This window comes from Mus pahari, chromosome 4 (genome assembly GCF_900095145.1).
Source record: "Mus pahari chromosome 4, PAHARI_EIJ_v1.1, whole genome shotgun sequence".
NCBI classification, from domain to species: domain Eukaryota; kingdom Metazoa; phylum Chordata; class Mammalia; order Rodentia; family Muridae; genus Mus; species Mus pahari.
In genome coordinates, this window is record NC_034593.1 from 141,972,870 (window position 1) to 141,992,160 (window position 19,291).

Here is a 19,291-nt window from a genome sequence, read left to right on the forward strand (position 1 = left end):
CACACACACACACACACACACACACACACACACACACACACACACCACAGCAAATAAACTCTTCCTACAGAAAATTCTGGATAAGGTGCTTGGTGAGTTTATCTCCAGAAAACGCTCCCAGGGATCACATTGCAAGAAGCCTCCTCAAAGTATTTTAAGTCATGCAATTTTTGTATAAAACGTTCCAGACGCCAAAATCTAGGCATGGAATTGGAGGTGCTGACAAGGAGCATTCGTTCATTTACTCTACAGATAATACCTTTATGAGCACTTACGAAGTGTGGTTCTGAGTTCTGGGGTTATGCGAATGAACATAACCAGACCGAACAAACAAACAAAAACTCTGCTATTATGGTGTTAATCTGCCAGTTATGAGAAATTTCTAAATTCAGCAAAACACACAGCAGACTGAGAGGCCAGAAGAAGAGGGTATCCCTGTGAGATACTCAAACTTCATCCTGGGAAAACGTTCAGTTTTCCTCTGAAAGGTTCTATGAACATAGTGGGCTGGGCAATGACTTGATTTGGGTGTTGCCTTCAAAAGAAACAAAAGCAACAAAAACAAAGTAAAAAAAAATTGGACAAATCATACAACCATACTTTTTTCTTTCATATATATGATATATTATATATATATATATATATATATATATATATATATATATATATATATATATCAGACTCTATCTTTGGGGTTACTTTCTGAAATAGGAACAGCTTCACTTTGTCTGCTTCCTTGTTGGGGAGAGTTAAAATGTTTAGGAAGACTGAACTGTCAAGGCTGTGGAAGAAAAGAGAAGAGCAGTTTGCTGGTGTGAACAGTGAGAATCTTTGGACATTCATAGACAAGGAGCTCAGAACCTAGGTCACTGCCTTCTACTCCTTGGACCTGTGATGTCATGACCAGATCTGAGCAAATGGGAGATTTTCATAGCAGAGACCCTCTTAGGTACTGCTGTCTCCCAGTGTGAGAGAGACAACGCAGACTCACTTGTCAACCTCTAAGTGCACAGAGAACACAGCAGTAGTGGCTGCTGTTGCTGGATTCAGGTTGCTGCTGAAGAGCTCCTGTTCTGGGCTCTCCTGCAAGTTTGCTTCATCAGTGTGACTCAAGCACAGCCAACCAAACTGCAGCGAGGATAGGGCTGTGTGTCACCTCTCAAACACAAGTCTCCCTCTGACTAACCAACGGTGAGCAACATTTCAAAACCAGAGTGACAACCAGGACATTGAGCTTCCGGGAGCCATTAGAGACCAAAGCAGAGCCGGCAGATCAGTCTTCCCACTGGTTCACTCTAACACATGCTGGATATAGACGTTTCAGCCACACTGTGTAACAGACTGTGAAACATCACGCATTTTATAAGAAGACACAAACTCACTCACTTCGGGACATGCATTCCAGCCCCGCATCAGCAGAGATGAGATTGGCTTGGGGATGGAGTAGCCGATGGGAGGTCTGATGTGGTGGTACGCCATATCTGCTGCTGCAGCAGCTGCAAGATAAAGTTGTAAATCTTCCTTATTCCAGAAAGACCAAGAGAGACATCTAAAGGCAATGTGCATGGTATTCGACAGGACCTCTGGGCTGACATCCACCCTTACCTATAAAGAAGACTAGACAGTTTATACTAAGTTTACCTTTATTATTTCCTGTCTATTGGACAGTTGGGTCTATGCAGTGATCAGACAGAGTATATAGAGGAACAAAGAATCAAGTAGTTCAGGATGTTTGACGTATGCGGATATACATACTGCAGAAGAGACTGGAGGACAGACTGGAGGAAACGCCACAGTGTCCAGCCAGCAAGATGGTTCAGTGGGTAACGATGTTTGTCACCAATCTGAGGTTGATTCTTCAGTCCACATGGTGGAGAGAGAGAACTGACTCTTGCAAGTCGTCCCCTGACTTTCTCAGATGCTCTAGCACATGCTCACACACACATTTATTCACATAAACAAATGGATGTAACATCAATTTTCAAGACCTTACAATGTTACAAATGCCAGGTTAGTGCCCTTATGGTGCATGGGTTATCACTGGACTGGAGAGATAAGAAGGGATCTGGATTGCTTTAGAAACATATACATTGAGATTTTGAATTTTAATTCTTCAGAAGTACTTGTTGGTTAACTGGGAGAGGATAGCTCATACCCACAATCACACTGGAGCTGCTCATTGATGAAATCCCCCTGTCCTGTCTGGGAGCATGGCCTTTCAGTCATGTTCCTCTCAGACCTTGCAGCAGGGCGTGTAATTCCTGATTGCTTTGTATTCCTCTGTGGTCTTTTTAAAATGAAGTTTTTTTTTTCCCTAAAGATTTATTTATTATTATGTGTAAGTACACTGTAGCTGTCTTCAGATACGCCAGAAGAGAGCGTCACATCTTATTACAGGTGGTTGTGAACCACCATATGGTTTTTGGGATTTGAACTTAGGACCTTTGAAGAGCAGTCAGTGCCCTTACCCACTAAGCCATCTCACCAGCCCCTATTTTTAATCACTGATTTCCACATCCCCTGAAAGGTAAGTATATGGATTTTTTAAGTGTTTTTTTTTTTTTTTTTTTTTGTATCAAAGTATCATGGTAGATAAAGATATAAACTCAAGTATTTTGGACAATCATTCAAAGCAGGTACTAATGTCTGAGCCTGGGATGAGTTTGTAATTATTAACATTTAAAAAAATAACCCACAGTTGGCATGAGCTTTTGTTCCAGAGACCCTCCTTTTTCAATAAACATGATAATGAAAATGGCAAAGAACACATTATTCTCTAATGGTTAAAAATGTTCCAAACCAAATGGAGGAAAGACTTTCAGATTACTCTACATCCTGGCTCTAGTATGTGGTGAAGTAGCATTGGCTTGTATCTTACTGGCTTTGGGATAACATTCTCTCTCTCTCTCTCTCTCTCTCTCTCTCTCTCTCTCTCTCTCTCTCTTCCCATTAATTTATTTACTTTACATCCTGATCACTGCCTCCCCTCCTCCTGATACCCCTCTTCACACAGCTCCTTTCCCCAGCCCCCTCCCCATCTTCTCTGAGAGGAAAGAGGCCCTGTCTGGGTATGCCTCGACCCTGGCATATCACGTATCTGAGGGGTTAGGTGCATCCTTTCCCACTGAGACTACACAAGGCATCCTGTTGGGGAACAGATTCCACAGACAGGTATCAGCTTTGGGAACAGCCTCTGCTCCAGGTTTTTGGGGACCTACAGGGAGACCAAGCTGCACATCTCCTACATATGTGCACAGGACGGCTAGGTCCTGCCCCTGTGTGCTTTTTGGTTGGTGGTTCAGTCTCTGAGAGCCCCCAAGGGTCCAGGTTACTTGACTCTGTCTTCCTGTGGAGTTCCCATCCCCTCTGAACCCTTGATCCTTCCCCCAACTTCCCAAGCTAGGTCCAATGTTTGACTCTGGACCTCTGCATCTGTCTCAGTCAGCTGCTGGGTGGAGCCTCTCAGAGGACAGCCATGCTAGGCTCCTGTCTGCAAGCATAACAGAGCATCATTAATAGTGTCAGGGATCGGTGCTTGTTCGTGGGATGGGTCTCTAGTTGGGCCAGTTATTGGGTAGCTGGTTCTGTCCGTTTGTGTTCCATCTTTGTCCCTGTATTTCTTGTAGCCAGGACAAATTGTGGGTTGAGAGTTTTGTGGATGGGTTGGTGTCCTTACCTCTTCACGGGGTGTGGGGGTCCTGCCTGACTACAAGAGGTGACTACTTCAGGTTCCATATCCCTACTGCTATAGTTCTCAACATCATCACCTGCAGCACCAAAATCCACATCTGCTAAATTCTGTTTATTCTTCTCATCTCAGCAGATTCAGTGAAGTTACACTCAAAGTAACTTAAATTTATTGCTTTTTGGGTTATTCTGAATTAAGACCTAATTTTACCAATTGTAAAATTACTCATTCTTTGTAGAAATTGAAAAAAATAAGGGAATTAGAAAATGTAAAATATTATTATTTAGAAAAAGACCATTCTATCCATAAAATGAGTTAAGCTGACCAGAGTCATCTCCTCTGATGCCTTTTTAAGGTTCTGATATCAATTACAGAAAGTGATTGTCTGCTTCTTTGCTATGAGTCTGGAAAAATTAATTACAGGTGAATGATATTTGTCAAAATATTTGTTAAAATATTTTGAGAATCTCTCTTTTCCATCTATGATTGAGCCTATGTTGACATATGATTATGGAGTTCTTTTTTCATAAATTAAAGCATTAAGCAATTAAGCATTTTCCATGTTATTAAAACTATGTGTTAACACATTTTAATGACTGCATTTACTGTGATTTACTTAATCACTTCTCAATTTTAGGTTATTTGAAATTCTTCAAAGAGTATTTTTAATGGGAATTTCTGTATATTATAGGTGAGACATTTATGGTATATTAAGGGGTGAAAATAACCTATCAAATGGCATGAATACTTTAAACCAGCTCATATTAGTGAAGCTGTTTTCCTGAGCATCTCTATTAACTGATGCCCTCACTAGGAAGCTGTTACCACCATCGCATCAGAAAAAAAGTTCTTTTCAAAAAGCAGCTGTTGGGTTCCTTGTTGTTTAGACTGTGTTCTTATTTAGTAAAGCATCTTTCTTGGCTCACCAATATAGGAGTGGAATCCCTTCATAGGTTATTCTGAACTATTTTTAGTTTCTCTAAGAATTAAGTAAGCCAGAATTACCAAAGAGACAAATGCTTGCTTTCACTAATCTTATGACTGTACTATTACATGATGACTGGTTAGTGCTGATCCAGCTCCAGGACATGCACAGAAATCAGTCCAGTGAGTGTGTTGAGTTACAGGTCCTCAGAAAGGGTTAAACTGATGCCTGTCCCCAGAATCTCCTTCAGTAGCTCTTTCATGTTGTGAGATCAAACGTGAGAGTAATTTATCTGCTTCTTGGTAGTGTGTCTGAGAAGTCCATTTTGATGAGTGATTTTTCATTCTTCGTTGTTCAAAGCAGACTGCAAGCCTTTGGAGTCTCCTCTGCTCTCCTCTTGGTCATGAGGGTTCTCATTATCGCCTCTCCTTAAATGTGGGGCTCTCCTGTAGCTCCAGGGAAGTGGTGGAACTGCAAGTTGCCACTTTTAGATGGTTGGTCAGTCTTGTCTGTGGCTGACAGCTGAGAAATTTCCTGATACTCAGATCCAGGGTCAGAAATCTCAACCCATGCATCAAGTCTTTTCTCTGATTCTTACATAAAATATGCTAAATGATTTACAAAAATGTTGGTTTCTGCTTTCCAAAAAAAGGTACTTTGCCATTTAAAGAAAATAAGTCCATATTTAAAACAAGAAAAAATTCATTGTGCAATTATGCTTAAAGTTCTATCCTGAGTACACGACGCTATTTGACTGTGTATAGCTGCCCCCAGACCTCTTTGCAGCAATGAGATGCCCTTCGGAACCGTAGAGAGCTGTCTCCAGACCTATCTGCGTTACTGAGGTGATGTTCTTCTGAACTGTTCAGTGTGTAAGCAGAAGGCTCCTGGGTACTTACATTATGAAAATGTCACCAAGGAACTGAATTTGCAGTTTGGTTATTTGTAATTAACAGTTTTAAGTGGAAATAGCTATGCTCAGTGGGTCTCCATGTTGCTCGGCACTATGCGTCCAAGTAGTTTTTTCCCTACTCACATTATCCTGAGTAATGAGACTTTAACATGATATTATAAGTCAGCCCCGAGAGTCTCTTCTGCCAAGAACTCAAATTGTTTTGTGTCTATCAATACCTTCTCAAGAGATGACATGAATATAGTTCATCAGTGTCATCTCTGAAAACAGGTCACATACAGTGGGTGACAACCCTCCTCCCAAATTCTTATAGCAAAAGGTACTCAGGGGGCTATTGAGATCACTCAGCCGATAAAAGCTCTTGTCACACAAGCCTGGTGACTTGAATTCCATCAAAAACAAAAAAACCCACAAGGGAAAGACAAACCGACTCTAAGTTGTGTTCTGTCCCCAACATGCATGCCAGTACTACACAAATACTACAGCATCTACACAATACACAAAGTAGTAGTAAATTAAAAGTATGAAGGCATTGGATGCTCTGTAGTCTAAGTGTAAACCTGGTGTCATTATTTTCAATAAAATGTGATAAGTGAATGAGTCATTAAGAAATGAATCACTACTTTTGCCAACGTTTTCATGTTTGGGTTAAAACATGGGTTTTACAGGTTTTATTGGGTTCTACAATATGGCTTTTCTCATCTACCTGCTTCTCCTTTGTGGGATGTGTTGTTCTGGAGGTTGGCATAGATGGACTCTGTCTTGGATCCTTCCCAAGCACCTCACAGGACAGCGACACCTACTGAGTCACACTCCATTGCCTGGTTCCTTCTCTGTCTCTTTGTGGCCCTTACAAACTTTCTGAAGTGAGGGACTACATCTCTTCCTGGTTCTAACAGTAATTCATAGTATAGTAACTGGCAAACACAAACATTCAAGTGGAGCAGGCTGAATAAATTGCCATGTGAGGAGTCAGAATGATGTTTGACCAGAAGTACTTATTGGACTCTGTGTTACAGGACTCCATAAACATCTGTTGAATGTGTGAAAGGATGGGTTAATGTTAATGAGTATTAAACTCATTATTATGCTTCAGAAGAAAGCCCGGTGCCTAGCATCCAGAGGCATTGTGGATGAATATTACGTCCAGTGGGCTATTAAATTACAACATAGTCAAGTAAACTGTTAAGACCTTGTGGCAAACTCACCCAATAATGTTTTATCCAAAGCCTTTGGTGAAGGCTTTTGCAAACATCGTGGCCATGAGGGAATGCCCTTCACAGGCGAGCTGGAGGCCTAACTATGGCTGGCATTGTTCTAAACTCCCTGGGAGAGCCAATTAAGCCGTTTTTCTCAGCAAGTAATCAGTTTGCTAAGCTTGAGATTCAGTGTGGAAGAGCAAGTTTGATGGTGACAATTATGAGCTCAGGGCCTTGTGTGTGCCCTCACTATAATGTGACATCCATGTTTGTCCTAACAAACCCCACAATGCAGGACTTAGTCCTCACTGACACACATCAGCATGACATCGCCCCTTCTAAGTGTTAGCTAGCCTCTGTTCCTCTTCACAACAAATCTAAGAGGTTAAACGATCCATTTTAATCTGAACCCAGAAGGTTAGATGTTAGAACACCATGGATTATTTATTGCTTTATTTAGACCATCAGGGGTTTGAGGGCTTTTTAAGGTTGTCTTTGGGTACAAATAGCAAGACAAATGTTACAGTGAGTTATTGCGAACATTAAGGCTACCAACAGCCTTGTCTACATCAGCTCATATGCAATATGGCCCTGAGGTAAAAGTGGCATTGCAACTTTCCATTATAAAATGGATCATCTAGTTCTTATTGATGCATAATTATGTACTGGGTTCTGAACTCCTAGTGTGATCCCTTACTGTCTTATTTTGTAAAAATTAAACAAATATTCCTGTTGTAAGGAGAGTAAAAAAGATATGGAGTAGGGGCTCTATGGGAAGAAACACTTGCTGCGAACATTCATGGACTTGAGGTCAAATCTCCAGCACCCATGTAAAATCTATGCATGGCTTAGCATGTAAGCAACACATGCTTACAACCCCTGGGTTGGGTAGAACAGGGCCAGGCAGATCTCAGAATTTTCTTGTCATGAAATCTAGTCAAAATGGTGAGCTTTAGTTTCAGTGAAAAAGACCCTGTCTCAAAAACAAGATGGAGAACAATGGAGGAAAACAGTGATGTCCTTCTCTGTCCTCCATGCATGGGTACATAACACACACACACACACACACACACACACACACACACACACACACACACACACTCACTCACAAGCACATACAAGGTGGGGGAAGCAGATAAAGTGAAATAGTGAAAAATCTGTCAGTAAGTATTGACCAAGATAAAGTTTATAAAACATTGTTAAATTTTGATTGTGTGCATGTGTTCTTCAAAGTGCAGCTGATTGCATGCCATAGTTTCTAATGGCCCAGGTTATTACGGTCCAGGCAATTGTGTTCCGCAATCACCAGAAGAGCTGAAGTACGCTCTGTTAAAGCTGTGCTTTTCAGCAACGCGCCTCCCGAGTGAGCAGCATTGGAGGCGTCCTGAGACTGTGCAGTCCTGGAGGGTACTCAGCATGCCTTAATTTTTAAAACCACACCCCGTTCTCATTAGAATGGTCAGGAATAGAGTAAGCAGTACCATCGTTTGTTCTCCATGCAATCTCCATCAGTACAGTGTAGCACTAGAGCATTGGCATTAGCTACCGTCTGACAGAGATCTGCATCTACGGACCAAATGCAATTCTTCCTGGGATTCAAGAAATGACTAGTTGGCTCGCCTCACTTCAGTGATAAACTGATAAGGATTCCCACAGCAAACATGGGACTTAACCTGCTCAGTTTCCCTGCTACTTGTACCTACGTCAGTGTGGTATCTAACCTAAGATTATTATATTTAGGGCATATTAAGATCCAGATCATGTAGGGAGGAAGACACAATTAAGCAGTATTTTAAGTGAAATAGGGAACTTGATAACTACACGCAAACATCCTGTCGTATAACCAAGTCTCTAAGTACACTGCCATTCATTCTTTTAAAGGCCACGTGTAGATGCCCCACAAGACTTGCAGACTGAGTTTGTTTCTGGGATTTCCAGTTCATGACTCTAAATTAAACTTTCAGTGTGAAGCCTCTCCCATGAAACCTGGCTACAATAAACTGTCAGGTGCTCTTAATTTGCTGATGCCTCCCAGACTTAGCAAGAGCTTGGCATCAAGGAACCCAGGACACAGTTGCATTTCCCTGTGAACCAGCTGGCACCATTGAGGAAAAAGGAAAATGAAAGAAAAATAAGAGACTAACTTTTGGATTCAAACACATTTCAGAATGATATACACGTCTGGGTAGCTGGGGACTACCTAGGGTTGGGTAAAGTATACATTATTGGATTAGCCAATCTGGCATCCTTTTGTCACTACTGATGTATTAGAGGACATAAGCCCAGGAGAGAAATCAAATTCAGGAAGCAGGTGTCGATTTCTTTCTCTGAATCACATCCAGGGAAGCTCTTACTAGCCAGGGAACTGGATCATGCTCAGCTCACTTTCTGCTTGGCTCGACAGCTTGGCTCTTTCTGGTTTTAATGGTGTCTCTTCTCACAGGTCTGTTCTTTTCCTGTATCTATCAGGTACCTTTGACTTTCACTTCCCCATGTATTACAATTTTAATTTATTGGAAAGTTTTTGCTCACTTCTTCCAAACCAACCTTCCCATTTCTACCCAAGCCACCATTCTAGTTAGAATGTTCCATATCTCTATGTCCTTCTCTGGTCTCCTGTTCTTAACTCTAACTCGTCTTTTGCCAACTAAGAATAAAGAACACTCTAAACTCTCTTATGGAAGTGCGAACTTGGCTTTCTCAAGAGATCGCAGATAGAACACAAGTGCTTTATCTGGGCATGTCAGGGGGTTTCTAGATGAGACTAGCATGGTGACAAATAGATGCAGCAAAGAGGATCCACTCTTAGTTCAGGAATGTGGCATCCAATCTGCTGGGGGTCCAAGAGAGTGAATTATGAAATGCAGACATCTGTGCTTTCCTGCCCTTTGACATCAGGACCTGGGTTCCTAGACAACCATGCTCTGGTACGTGCAAAGTCACCCTCGTGCTTCTCACCACTTTGCAGTCATTTTGAATCACATGCTTCACAGATGGCAGATGGCAGACTGCAGGGCTTCACAGAATTCAAAATTATGTGACCAAAGTCCCACAGCAAATCTATTTTATGTCTTATCAATCTATCTCCTAGCAATAACTTATCTTATACCACAGATCAAGCAACCAACCAATAAACTATCAACCATCTCTCATATCTCACATTTGTCTGTCTATCTGCCTATCATCTAATTTCATCTATATATCATCTATCTATCTATCTACCTATCTATCTATCTATCTATCTTTCTATCTATCTATCATCTATCTACTTTTTCACTTTTCTTCTTGGATAGGGGTAGATGTCCCTATCCATGGACATCTCCTGTTGACCCTGTGTCTATAGAGAACCTGACTTCCATGACTTCATTTTCTGGTTCCAGTTTTACTTAGTGTGAGTTTTGTATCTACTGTTTTATATATCCTGTTTCCTTTCTACTTAATTGCTGATAGGTTTTTCTAGACCTTGTTGATACTGATTTCTGCTGAAGTACCTGCTCATCCTTTCAACTGCTTATTTATTGAATGAGAATCAATTTTGACATACAGATTCCAGATGGGATATGATCTCAGAATACTTCCGACGCTTTTCTACGATCAGTCTGTCTGGGAAAACCCTTCAGTTCATCCCTAGTCCTATGCATGTTATCATCTGAATCCGAAGTATCTCTCACTGGCTCATGTCTTGCCGCTTGTTATCTAGTGGGTACTACAATCATGGAGGCCCTGAGACCTTTGGGATAAAGAGTGTAGCTGAGGGAACTAGGATAAGCAGGTCATTGGTTGTACTTTCAAATACAGCCTGGTCTGGTTCTGTGGCCTTGCTCTGTACTCTTGGTCTTTAACCAAATAAACAAGCTCTGACACATATTCTTGCTGCCTATGCATTCATATGTGCATATTCTGACACATATCCACTGCCTATGCCTTCCCTCTTGTGTGTGTGCAGAGTCACTAGTGCCTGTGCCTTTCACTGTGTGTGTGTGTGCATGTGTGTGTGTGTGTGTATGTGTGTGTGTATGTGTGTGTGTGTACTGATGCCCATGTCTTCCTCATTGTGCACACCAAGCCATGTTGTTCCCAGGATGCATACAGAGAGGCACTTGTCCATGTCTTCCCCAGTGTGACAGCCTATGATCCTCCAAACCATGAGCTGAAATAAATCTTCCTCCCCACACTTTCTGCCACGCATTTTTTTGCACAAACGTTACTGGTGTGATGATTTGCCCTTCTCCCCAGCGTAGTCTACTGGTGTACTTCTCATGGTCAGTAGTTTCAGAAACATGAGGTTTCTCTTTGTTCTCTCATGCTTACAAGTTCCTGGCTCACAGGGAAGCACTTGGGAATAATGATATTAGGGAATGTTCTGTGAATACTGACTACTGTTGACACTGTTTCAGCCCTCAACTCGTCTAAGGTTGCAAGACATGTGCCAGTGGGGATCCCTTCTCACTCCTGCAGCATCAGCTGAGAAGTGCTTTCTTTTAGAAAACTAAATTGGGACCGCATTTAAAAACCTTTGATATCTAAAGAAATAGACAAACTTTGATATCCAAAGAAATAACCAGACTAAAATCTTGGATATTTAAAGAAATAACAAACTAAAACCCATTCCTCTGACAACTGAGCAAACACACTTACGTTGGCCAACACTCAGCAAGATCTGGCAGCATCCAGATTGATTGTTCTTGGAGCCTAAGCATGCAGTTCCATGATCATACACCCTCTACTCATGCATGTACACATGTCCCGTGGCCCTAGAGGAATTTGTTGTTTTGTCCCCTGCATTCAGGTGCTGGAAGTTATGGGTTTCCAATCCTTATTAAAACTGGGATTAAAAGCTTAATTTAAACATGTGCTTTTGAAAGAAACTCTCCTGAGTTTTGAATTCCTGGATATGTGTATGACATCTGCCACACAGAGTCTATGCTAATATTGGAGTTTGACTCTTGTATTTCTCCAGGGTGTTAGTACGCTGCATACTAGAGAAGAATGTGAATTGTGTTATTGAGAAGACTCTCCAAGCTGCAGAAAGGGATGTGCTACTTATTGTAGGTGGCTGATAATACTTAGTCTGATGATTTATATAAATCATTGCTGAGCATATGCTGGATGGCCTAACCACTATGTTGGTATTAGAGTGTTGTTTTTTGATGCATGGTCACAGTCTCTTATAAATTCAGCATCTGTCACACACAAATTCTATTTCTAATAAAGTACTATCCATTTTAATCTCTGGAACATTAGAATCAGGTTGGTCTTAGACAAGACTTGTAACTTTTATATTAAATAATATTCTTGTTCTAAAAAACAGTAAGTATTTCTAGAGGTAGAGTCCTTGAATTAATCATTTCAGAATTCATGAAGTCTATACAAGAGGGGAAATGACAAGACTAAGGAGCACCCTACAATAAATACAACAATTGTGTTAATACGGGGTGCATCAAAGTACACCTAGCCTGATGTCAGAGCATTAGAGAGCACTGTTGAGAAGAAGTTATTGTTAACCTAGGAAAGCCCTAACAGTACAGGGTGTCAGTGTGAACAAAGTTGGGGAAAGTGATCCAGGGAAGGAACGGATACATCCCAGGTGCATGGGAAAGGGAAGCAGTGGGGAGTGAGGACCAGTGGCTAAGGGAAGGGCGTGGCAAGAGGAAGGCTGAGGAGGGAAGCAGAGAGAGCTCTAAGAAGATTCTACTGCCTGGTTTACTGTGTGTATTGACTTCCCGATTAACATGTATTAATTGTGCATATAATGAAGTGTGGTTGGACATACATGCAATTAATACATGTTAATCATCACGTATTAACATGTACTAATTGTGCACATTAATAACCTGTGGTTGGAAACACTTGCACGCACAGGACCATACCCTAACTGAACTAGGTAGCTAGCATTCACTTTCCTCTCCTTACCCCTTCTTCATGTTTACAGCCTTTAGGGATCTCTCATAAAGTATGCAACAGCTTATTGTGAGTGATAGTCACTTAGTGTGCTTTGAAAACCACAACTTATTCCTCCTGCTTCTGTTCTCATTATTCAATTTCCTTTGCTCCTCTCCCTTCCCGCCTTCCTAAATCTGCCGTATTTCTCTGGACATGATGCCCTCTAGTTCCATCCATTTTGCTGGGATGACAGTATTTCATTCTTCTTTATCATTAAATAATATTTCACTCTGTGTGTAGGTAATCACACTTCCTTTAACCATTTATCGGAACACTGGAGCTAGCTCCATATCTCAGCATTGTGAATGTTGCTACCATAGCCCAGGATGCTGATTTTTCTTTAGCATGCTAATTTAGTTCCGCTTAGATATATGCCCATGCAGGGAACACAGGTTAATATTATGGCTCTATTTTCTACTAAGGCACTTCCACAATGGCTGTAATAATTTATATTCCTTTTAGAAAAGTATTCAAGCTACCTTTCTCCTAGATCTCCAGCAGCATTTTTTACTTTTTGTATTTTTGATAAAGCCATGCTAACCAGAATTGGGATATCCCCTTTGTAGTATTTTCTTGATGGCTAAAGGTATTGGGAAATTCTTTTCATGGAGCTGTTGGACATATGTAGACATGAATTTATGATGGCTTTGATATTGTGAGAACACAGGATAAATATCCAGGAGGAATTCCATGCAAGTATACAACCAAAATCAAGCAAATTAGGATGCTGAACTAAGGATTGGTGACAAAAAGATTGATGACACAAGGCAATATTCCATCCAACCAACCAAAGATCAACCAATGATGCAGTTAATTAACAAATAAACGAACAACAAACAACAAACAAATAACCAGTAACCAACAATCAATAACCAACCAACCAAACAATAACCCACCAATAACTAACCAACCAACAAAGCAATAAACAACTAAACATCAACTAACAAACCAACCAAGAAACAAACAACCACTAACCAACCAACTAACCAATAAATTACAGCAAAACAACCAAACACCAACCAACCAAAACCCAACTAGCCAACAATCAACTAACCAGTAACTAATAACCAACCAACCAACCAACCAACCAACAAACCAACAAATAACAGCAAAACCAACCAATAACAAACCAAACAACAACTAATCAAACAACAAATATACAAAAAAAATAACAACAACCCAACCAATCCAAACACTGTGGCGTATTCTGAATGTAAAAATTAGGATTACACTGAGTAGTAGAGATTAAGGTAAGTGGCTGCATGTCAGATAATTAGAAAATTTTATTAAAAATAACAACTGATTGCAAAAAGAAAGTAAGAGTAAAAGAAATGGACAAAGGGAGAGACATGAGAAGAAAGGATGAATGTGGAGAAACTCTCACAAGGATCTACCTCTAGATGAAGAGATACAGACAATCAATGGATGCTGAGGAGGAAGAATCCATCTCCTTCAGGACCAAGCCCCTTGATAGGCTATCTAACCTCATGTGGTCATCTCTAATCACAAGTTCACATGAGCATTACTAGATAGGCTAAGTCTAAGTAGGTTGTATACATATATGTATATGTAATAGTAATTAAAGAATAAGTAGTCATGAATTTGAGAGGACTTGGAGGATATTGAAGGAGTTGAAAGAGGGGGTGAGGGATGGGAATTATATGATATAGTACTTGAGCATGAAATTTTTAAGAAATTAAACTAAAAAATAACAATTAGCATGCGAAAAGAAAAACTTCATAGTTGTATCTACATATTGGGTAAGGTTTGTATAACCCTACAAGTTACTTGACAGAAATAAAAGTAGATATAAGTAAAGGGAGAGACAAAGTTTTCTGAGGACACTGTGATGGAAACATAGATTTACCCAGAATTAGAGTGCGTGATGTCTAAGTACCAAATGCACGGGGCTTCACTCTTCAAGCTTCTTTTTACAGTGTAAATTCTAAAGTTAACATTGAAACTAAGAGTAACCTATGTACTAAAGCAATGTTGACAAAGGACAAAGTTTGAAGCCTAAGGATGACTGGATGTGGCAGCTACTAATAGAGTGGTAGTGGTGTACATGTGAACAAGGGTCAGTGACACAAATGTGTCAAATATGTAGATACATATTTTTTAAAACATTTTTTATTAAATATTTTTTTCATTTACATTTCAAATGCTATCCCGAAAGTCCCCTATACCATCCCCAACCTTGCTCCCCACCCCACCCACTCCTGATTCCTGGTCTTGGCATTCTCCTGTACTGGGGCATATGATCTTCCCAAGACCAAGGGCCTCTCCTCCCATTGATGGCCGCGATACAGAGTTTTGATTGATTCTTGACAAAGTACTAAGGTATTTTATTGAAAAATTGTTGTTACTCAATAAATCATGCTGAAACAATTTATGATATTTATGAAAAACAACTAAGCAGAAAAAGCAAATTCATCCCACACATAAATCATAAAAATGCCAAGCAGATCTTGTAGCTACAAAACCTAAGCCTGTCAGATTTTTGTATAACATGTCATAGAGAAAGAAAATATGTCTGTGGGTATTTTAGATAAGACATTAACATGATATAAAAGTTTGATAAGTGGGATTTTCCTGAAATGACAAATCTGTGGTCTTTTCCCACAGGTAATGCTGAGTAGATCACAGAGCAGAGGGTTGTCATTCCCACCACACATTAGAGTCTGTCTAGGGTCAAGTCACTCTTAAAACTAAATACTAAGGCAATATGAAAATACTCCAGGAAAGAGAGTGCAGTGGTGCCAGACGTACATATCAATGGGTTATCAAAGCCAGTAATTATAGAATAGTGTTAGTAACGTTGAGATTAGCCTGAGGGGCTAATATGCTATGTATTTAAGCTTGCATTGGCAGACTCTACTGGTGTGTTAACTGTATACAGGACATGGAAAGTTTATCACTAGTCCAAGGAGTCAGTCTCTTATATTTGAACAACTGTGTAAGAGAAATAACAATAAGTATAAAGGCCCTGAACAGTTCTGGTAGTTCTTATCACCACAGCCCTAAACAGGAGTAGCTAAAAGGTTACCAGCTGATCTTTGCACCATCAAGTTTATTACACAGAAGTGAGAAAGAATGGGTTACAGATAAACAGGGCAATGTGACCCTATTTCTGTGACATTCTTGGAAAAGCAGACACACAAATCAGGCTTTCGATGGCTGAGCTGGGGAAAGGGCATTGCTTCAAGAAAGTGTCACATGATACTCTAGAGTGTGTGAAGGTGCTGTACCTGAAGGGATTGTGGTTATACTACTATAAATAGTTACTAAAATTCATTGACTGTTTACCTAAAAAGGCATTTTTCTATTAGGTCTCAATCAGGTTGACTTCAAGGACACAATTTAATTTAAAGCAGCAATTTAAATGAAATATTATGGTTTGAACTACACGGGTGATGGAGGATGGTAAATGGTAGATATTTCCAAGATAGAAATTAGCAGTACCAGATGAATGAACTAATATGTGGCATTAGGAAAAGGCAGACAGGTCTCTATTAAAGAAGGATACCGCATGTACCTGGAATTAGATTCAAATTGTCAAACATTCAGATGTCATTATAAGATGCACACCCAGTCAACAGGGCATCCACAAATCATAACTATGGCCTCCAAAGGGTGTTGCTGGTTCATTTCACAAGAAAGCTCTGACCTCCTAAGAGAGCAAGGGGCTGTTACATCATTAATTGACTCACAAGACACAACCAAAGACTATAATTCATGAAAAGCATTGTGGCACTCTAGGGACTAAATACTATAAAAAGAGTGTTAGGCGTGGGAACTCCCTCTGTCCACCAACACTGATATGGATGGTGATCTTGGGTACGCTTTTTAAAGTATTTTGATTTTACCCTGTGGTGTGTTACTACAGGGCGACTATCACAGCTGACAATCGGATTCATGCCAAATTTTACTCTGAAGCTGTACCTGAAACAGGTTTATCTCTGCTGACACAGGGGCTTTAAATGTCTTCAGATCCCATGTGAGAACACAGGAGAACACTGACCATAGTAAGATATGCAAATAAAATTGATTTGGGGGGGGGTCAGGAAAAATGGCTCGGCAGTTAAGAGCCCTAGCTCTTCCATCACGAGGCCTGGAATTCAGATCCTGGTACCCCTGTAACAAGTTCAACACCACTGTAACTAAAAAGTCCAGCACCCCCAGAACAATTCCAGCACCCCCAGAACAAGTTCAGCACCCATGGAACAAGTCCAGCACCTGCTGCTTGAAGGGTAGAGAAAGAAGGATTGTGGGAGTTAGCTTGTCTCTAGCCAAGTCAAGACACACAAGCCCAAGTTCAGAGAGGTCCCACCACAGGGATAGGCAGAAGGTGAAAGATGGGGTCACCCAGTGCTCTCTTCTAGCCTCTGAGCATGTACCTGCATACACGTGTTCAAGCACAGTTGGTCTTGAGTCTGTTATGTGCACACTTTACTTCTGATTAAATTTCTCTTTTCCACATTTTACATGTAAATGGGGTATAATTTATACCATCAGTGATAATTAGGTTCACTCAAAAAAATTGATTTTTAGAATGTAGTCACACCTAATGCAAAATTATTAGGAAATGTGTTTTCAGCCTTGACAGGTTATTTCTGCACTGACACATATTTATTCCAAGGTACATTTAAAAGACTCCTCTAAAATCTAAGCTCAAAGAGTGGACACTTTATCTGTCCATCTGTACTCAGGGCAACTGTTATTGGATTGTTTTACTAGAAATAGATAAATCAGAGCCCTAACCCTGAATAAAACATCCTGCACAATTAGACACACACCTATGTTTAAATCCAAGGTGAGGCCATTACATTTTGTGAATGGGATGCTTTCCTTCAAGCAGAACAAGTTCTCTTGCCACCCACTAAGAATAACTATCTTTGGTGGGAGGGATGTGGTACACAGTTTCTGTCAATCACATTGAACTAGGGAACCAGAGCTGCTCCAGTTCAGCAGTCCTACCTGGCTTCAGATGAGCGAATGGAATTTCTCCAGTGAGGAGCTCCCACAGACACAGGGCGTAACTGAAGACATCAGCCTTGATGGTGTAGCGCGTGCACTGTGTGAACACCTCGGGAGCCATCCAGCGCAGGTTCTGCACAGACAAAAGGCGACCAGGACTCAGAAACACCCAGCAGAGCTGGCTTCTGAGTCCGCACTAGAGAAGGTTCTCCAGTGAACTCAGACAGCATGAGCAGGAAGTTCCTGCAGCCTTGATCTTCAACAACACAGTGGCCACAGCACACCTTCATGTGCAGGCATTTCTCAAGAAAACATAACATGGTTGAAATATCATAAAATCCATAATCTACAAGAAACCTCCAACATTAACAACAAATAACTGTCTCACAGTGGTAGCGGAGTTCATTCTCTTTCCTGCTCCCAACTGCCATTTTGGCTCTAGGTGCCTGCAGGCTTCCGAATAGACCACCAAAAGGGCCATCCCCTTATTCCCTAGGCCTGAGTCACACTGTGGGAGACACCATCCTCTGTTTCAGTCTCTGGCCTCCAATTAATGAGTGACTAAATTAGACCCATAACTGTGGTCTCAGTATAGAGGACAGAGGGAACCATGGAGAAGTCATCCAGTATTCCTGTAATGGAGATTTCTCCCTGGTAAGATTAAGGATTTGGGCTTTCTTGTGTTTATACTGATGTAAATTTTATTAATTCAGTGTTTGCAATATTTCAGGAAGCAAGATAATAAATATAGTACTCCTGGGTCTCATATATATGATAGCTACATTGTTCATATTGGTAATTAGAAGTACAAATATATAAACTTGATTTCTTTGCAGTTCAAAGGATAGAGCATCAGATTCTGCCTCATGAAATGACAATTGCAACACTGACTCTACTCTACCACTGACCAGGCAATTTCTTCAGCTCAGAGTTTCAGCTTTGAGGTCTCCCAGCTCTGTGACCTATCAGTGGACTTTTCTAATAACTTTCCTGTGGGCAAGTTGGGAAGCAGTAGTCTTTAACTCTCCTTAGGAAAGCCCTGTGTATAGTACTACCTCTCATATTCTTCTGACACTTCTGCCTTAGGAATCAGGTAGAATTAACCCCAGAACACCTTTATCCCTGGCATACTATACATGATTCACTTGCATGAGCTTTGGCGGTCCAAAGAGCCTCAGCTCACAGAGACTAGACATGTGCCATTGCAATGAACATCTTGGAGTGGGCTGTGAGTGCTTGTGTCTGATGAGAAGAGGGAGAGTACAAAATAAAAATAATTAAGGAACTTAGATATGGCCTGTTAACTAGTGAGAAAGAAAACAACACCCAGAATAATTTTAGCAGAGTGCTATGGCTGTAAGCTATGTTGCAAAGCAGTATAATTAATGTTGCTGGCTGAGGGTAAGATTCAGTTTAATTCCACCCATGAGAAATGCCTTAGAGGGCATCAGTGGTCTACACTGGGAATTTATCTGTCAGAATGACAAGATGCAGGTATCAAGATCCACCTAGGTCTATGCAGTCACAGCTTTTAGGTTTCACATTTAGGTATTCCTCTTTCTTTCTTTCTTTCTTTCTTTCTTTCTTTCTTTCTTTCTTTCTTTCTTTCTTTCTTTCTTTCTTTCTTTCTTTCTTTCTTTCCCTTC

At 40.6% G+C, this 19,291-nt stretch overlaps 1 protein-coding gene across 5 annotated transcripts in view; it reads right to left on the bottom strand.

Annotated features, from left to right (window-relative positions):
• The window catches only part of LOC110320040 (serine/threonine-protein kinase TNNI3K), a 250,965-nt gene that overhangs the window by 67,337 nt on the left and 164,337 nt on the right, over window positions 1-19,291 (bottom strand). For all 5 annotated transcript variants that reach the window (XM_021195894.1, XM_029537368.1, XM_029537369.1 and 2 more), the window contains 2 exons: window positions 17,646-17,778; window positions 1,387-1,496 (listed from right to left, as the gene is read on the bottom strand). In XM_021195894.1, the coding sequence (XP_021051553.1) occupies window positions 1,387-1,496; window positions 17,646-17,778 (243 nt within the window). The remainder of the gene's footprint in view (window positions 1-1,386; window positions 1,497-17,645; window positions 17,779-19,291) is intronic.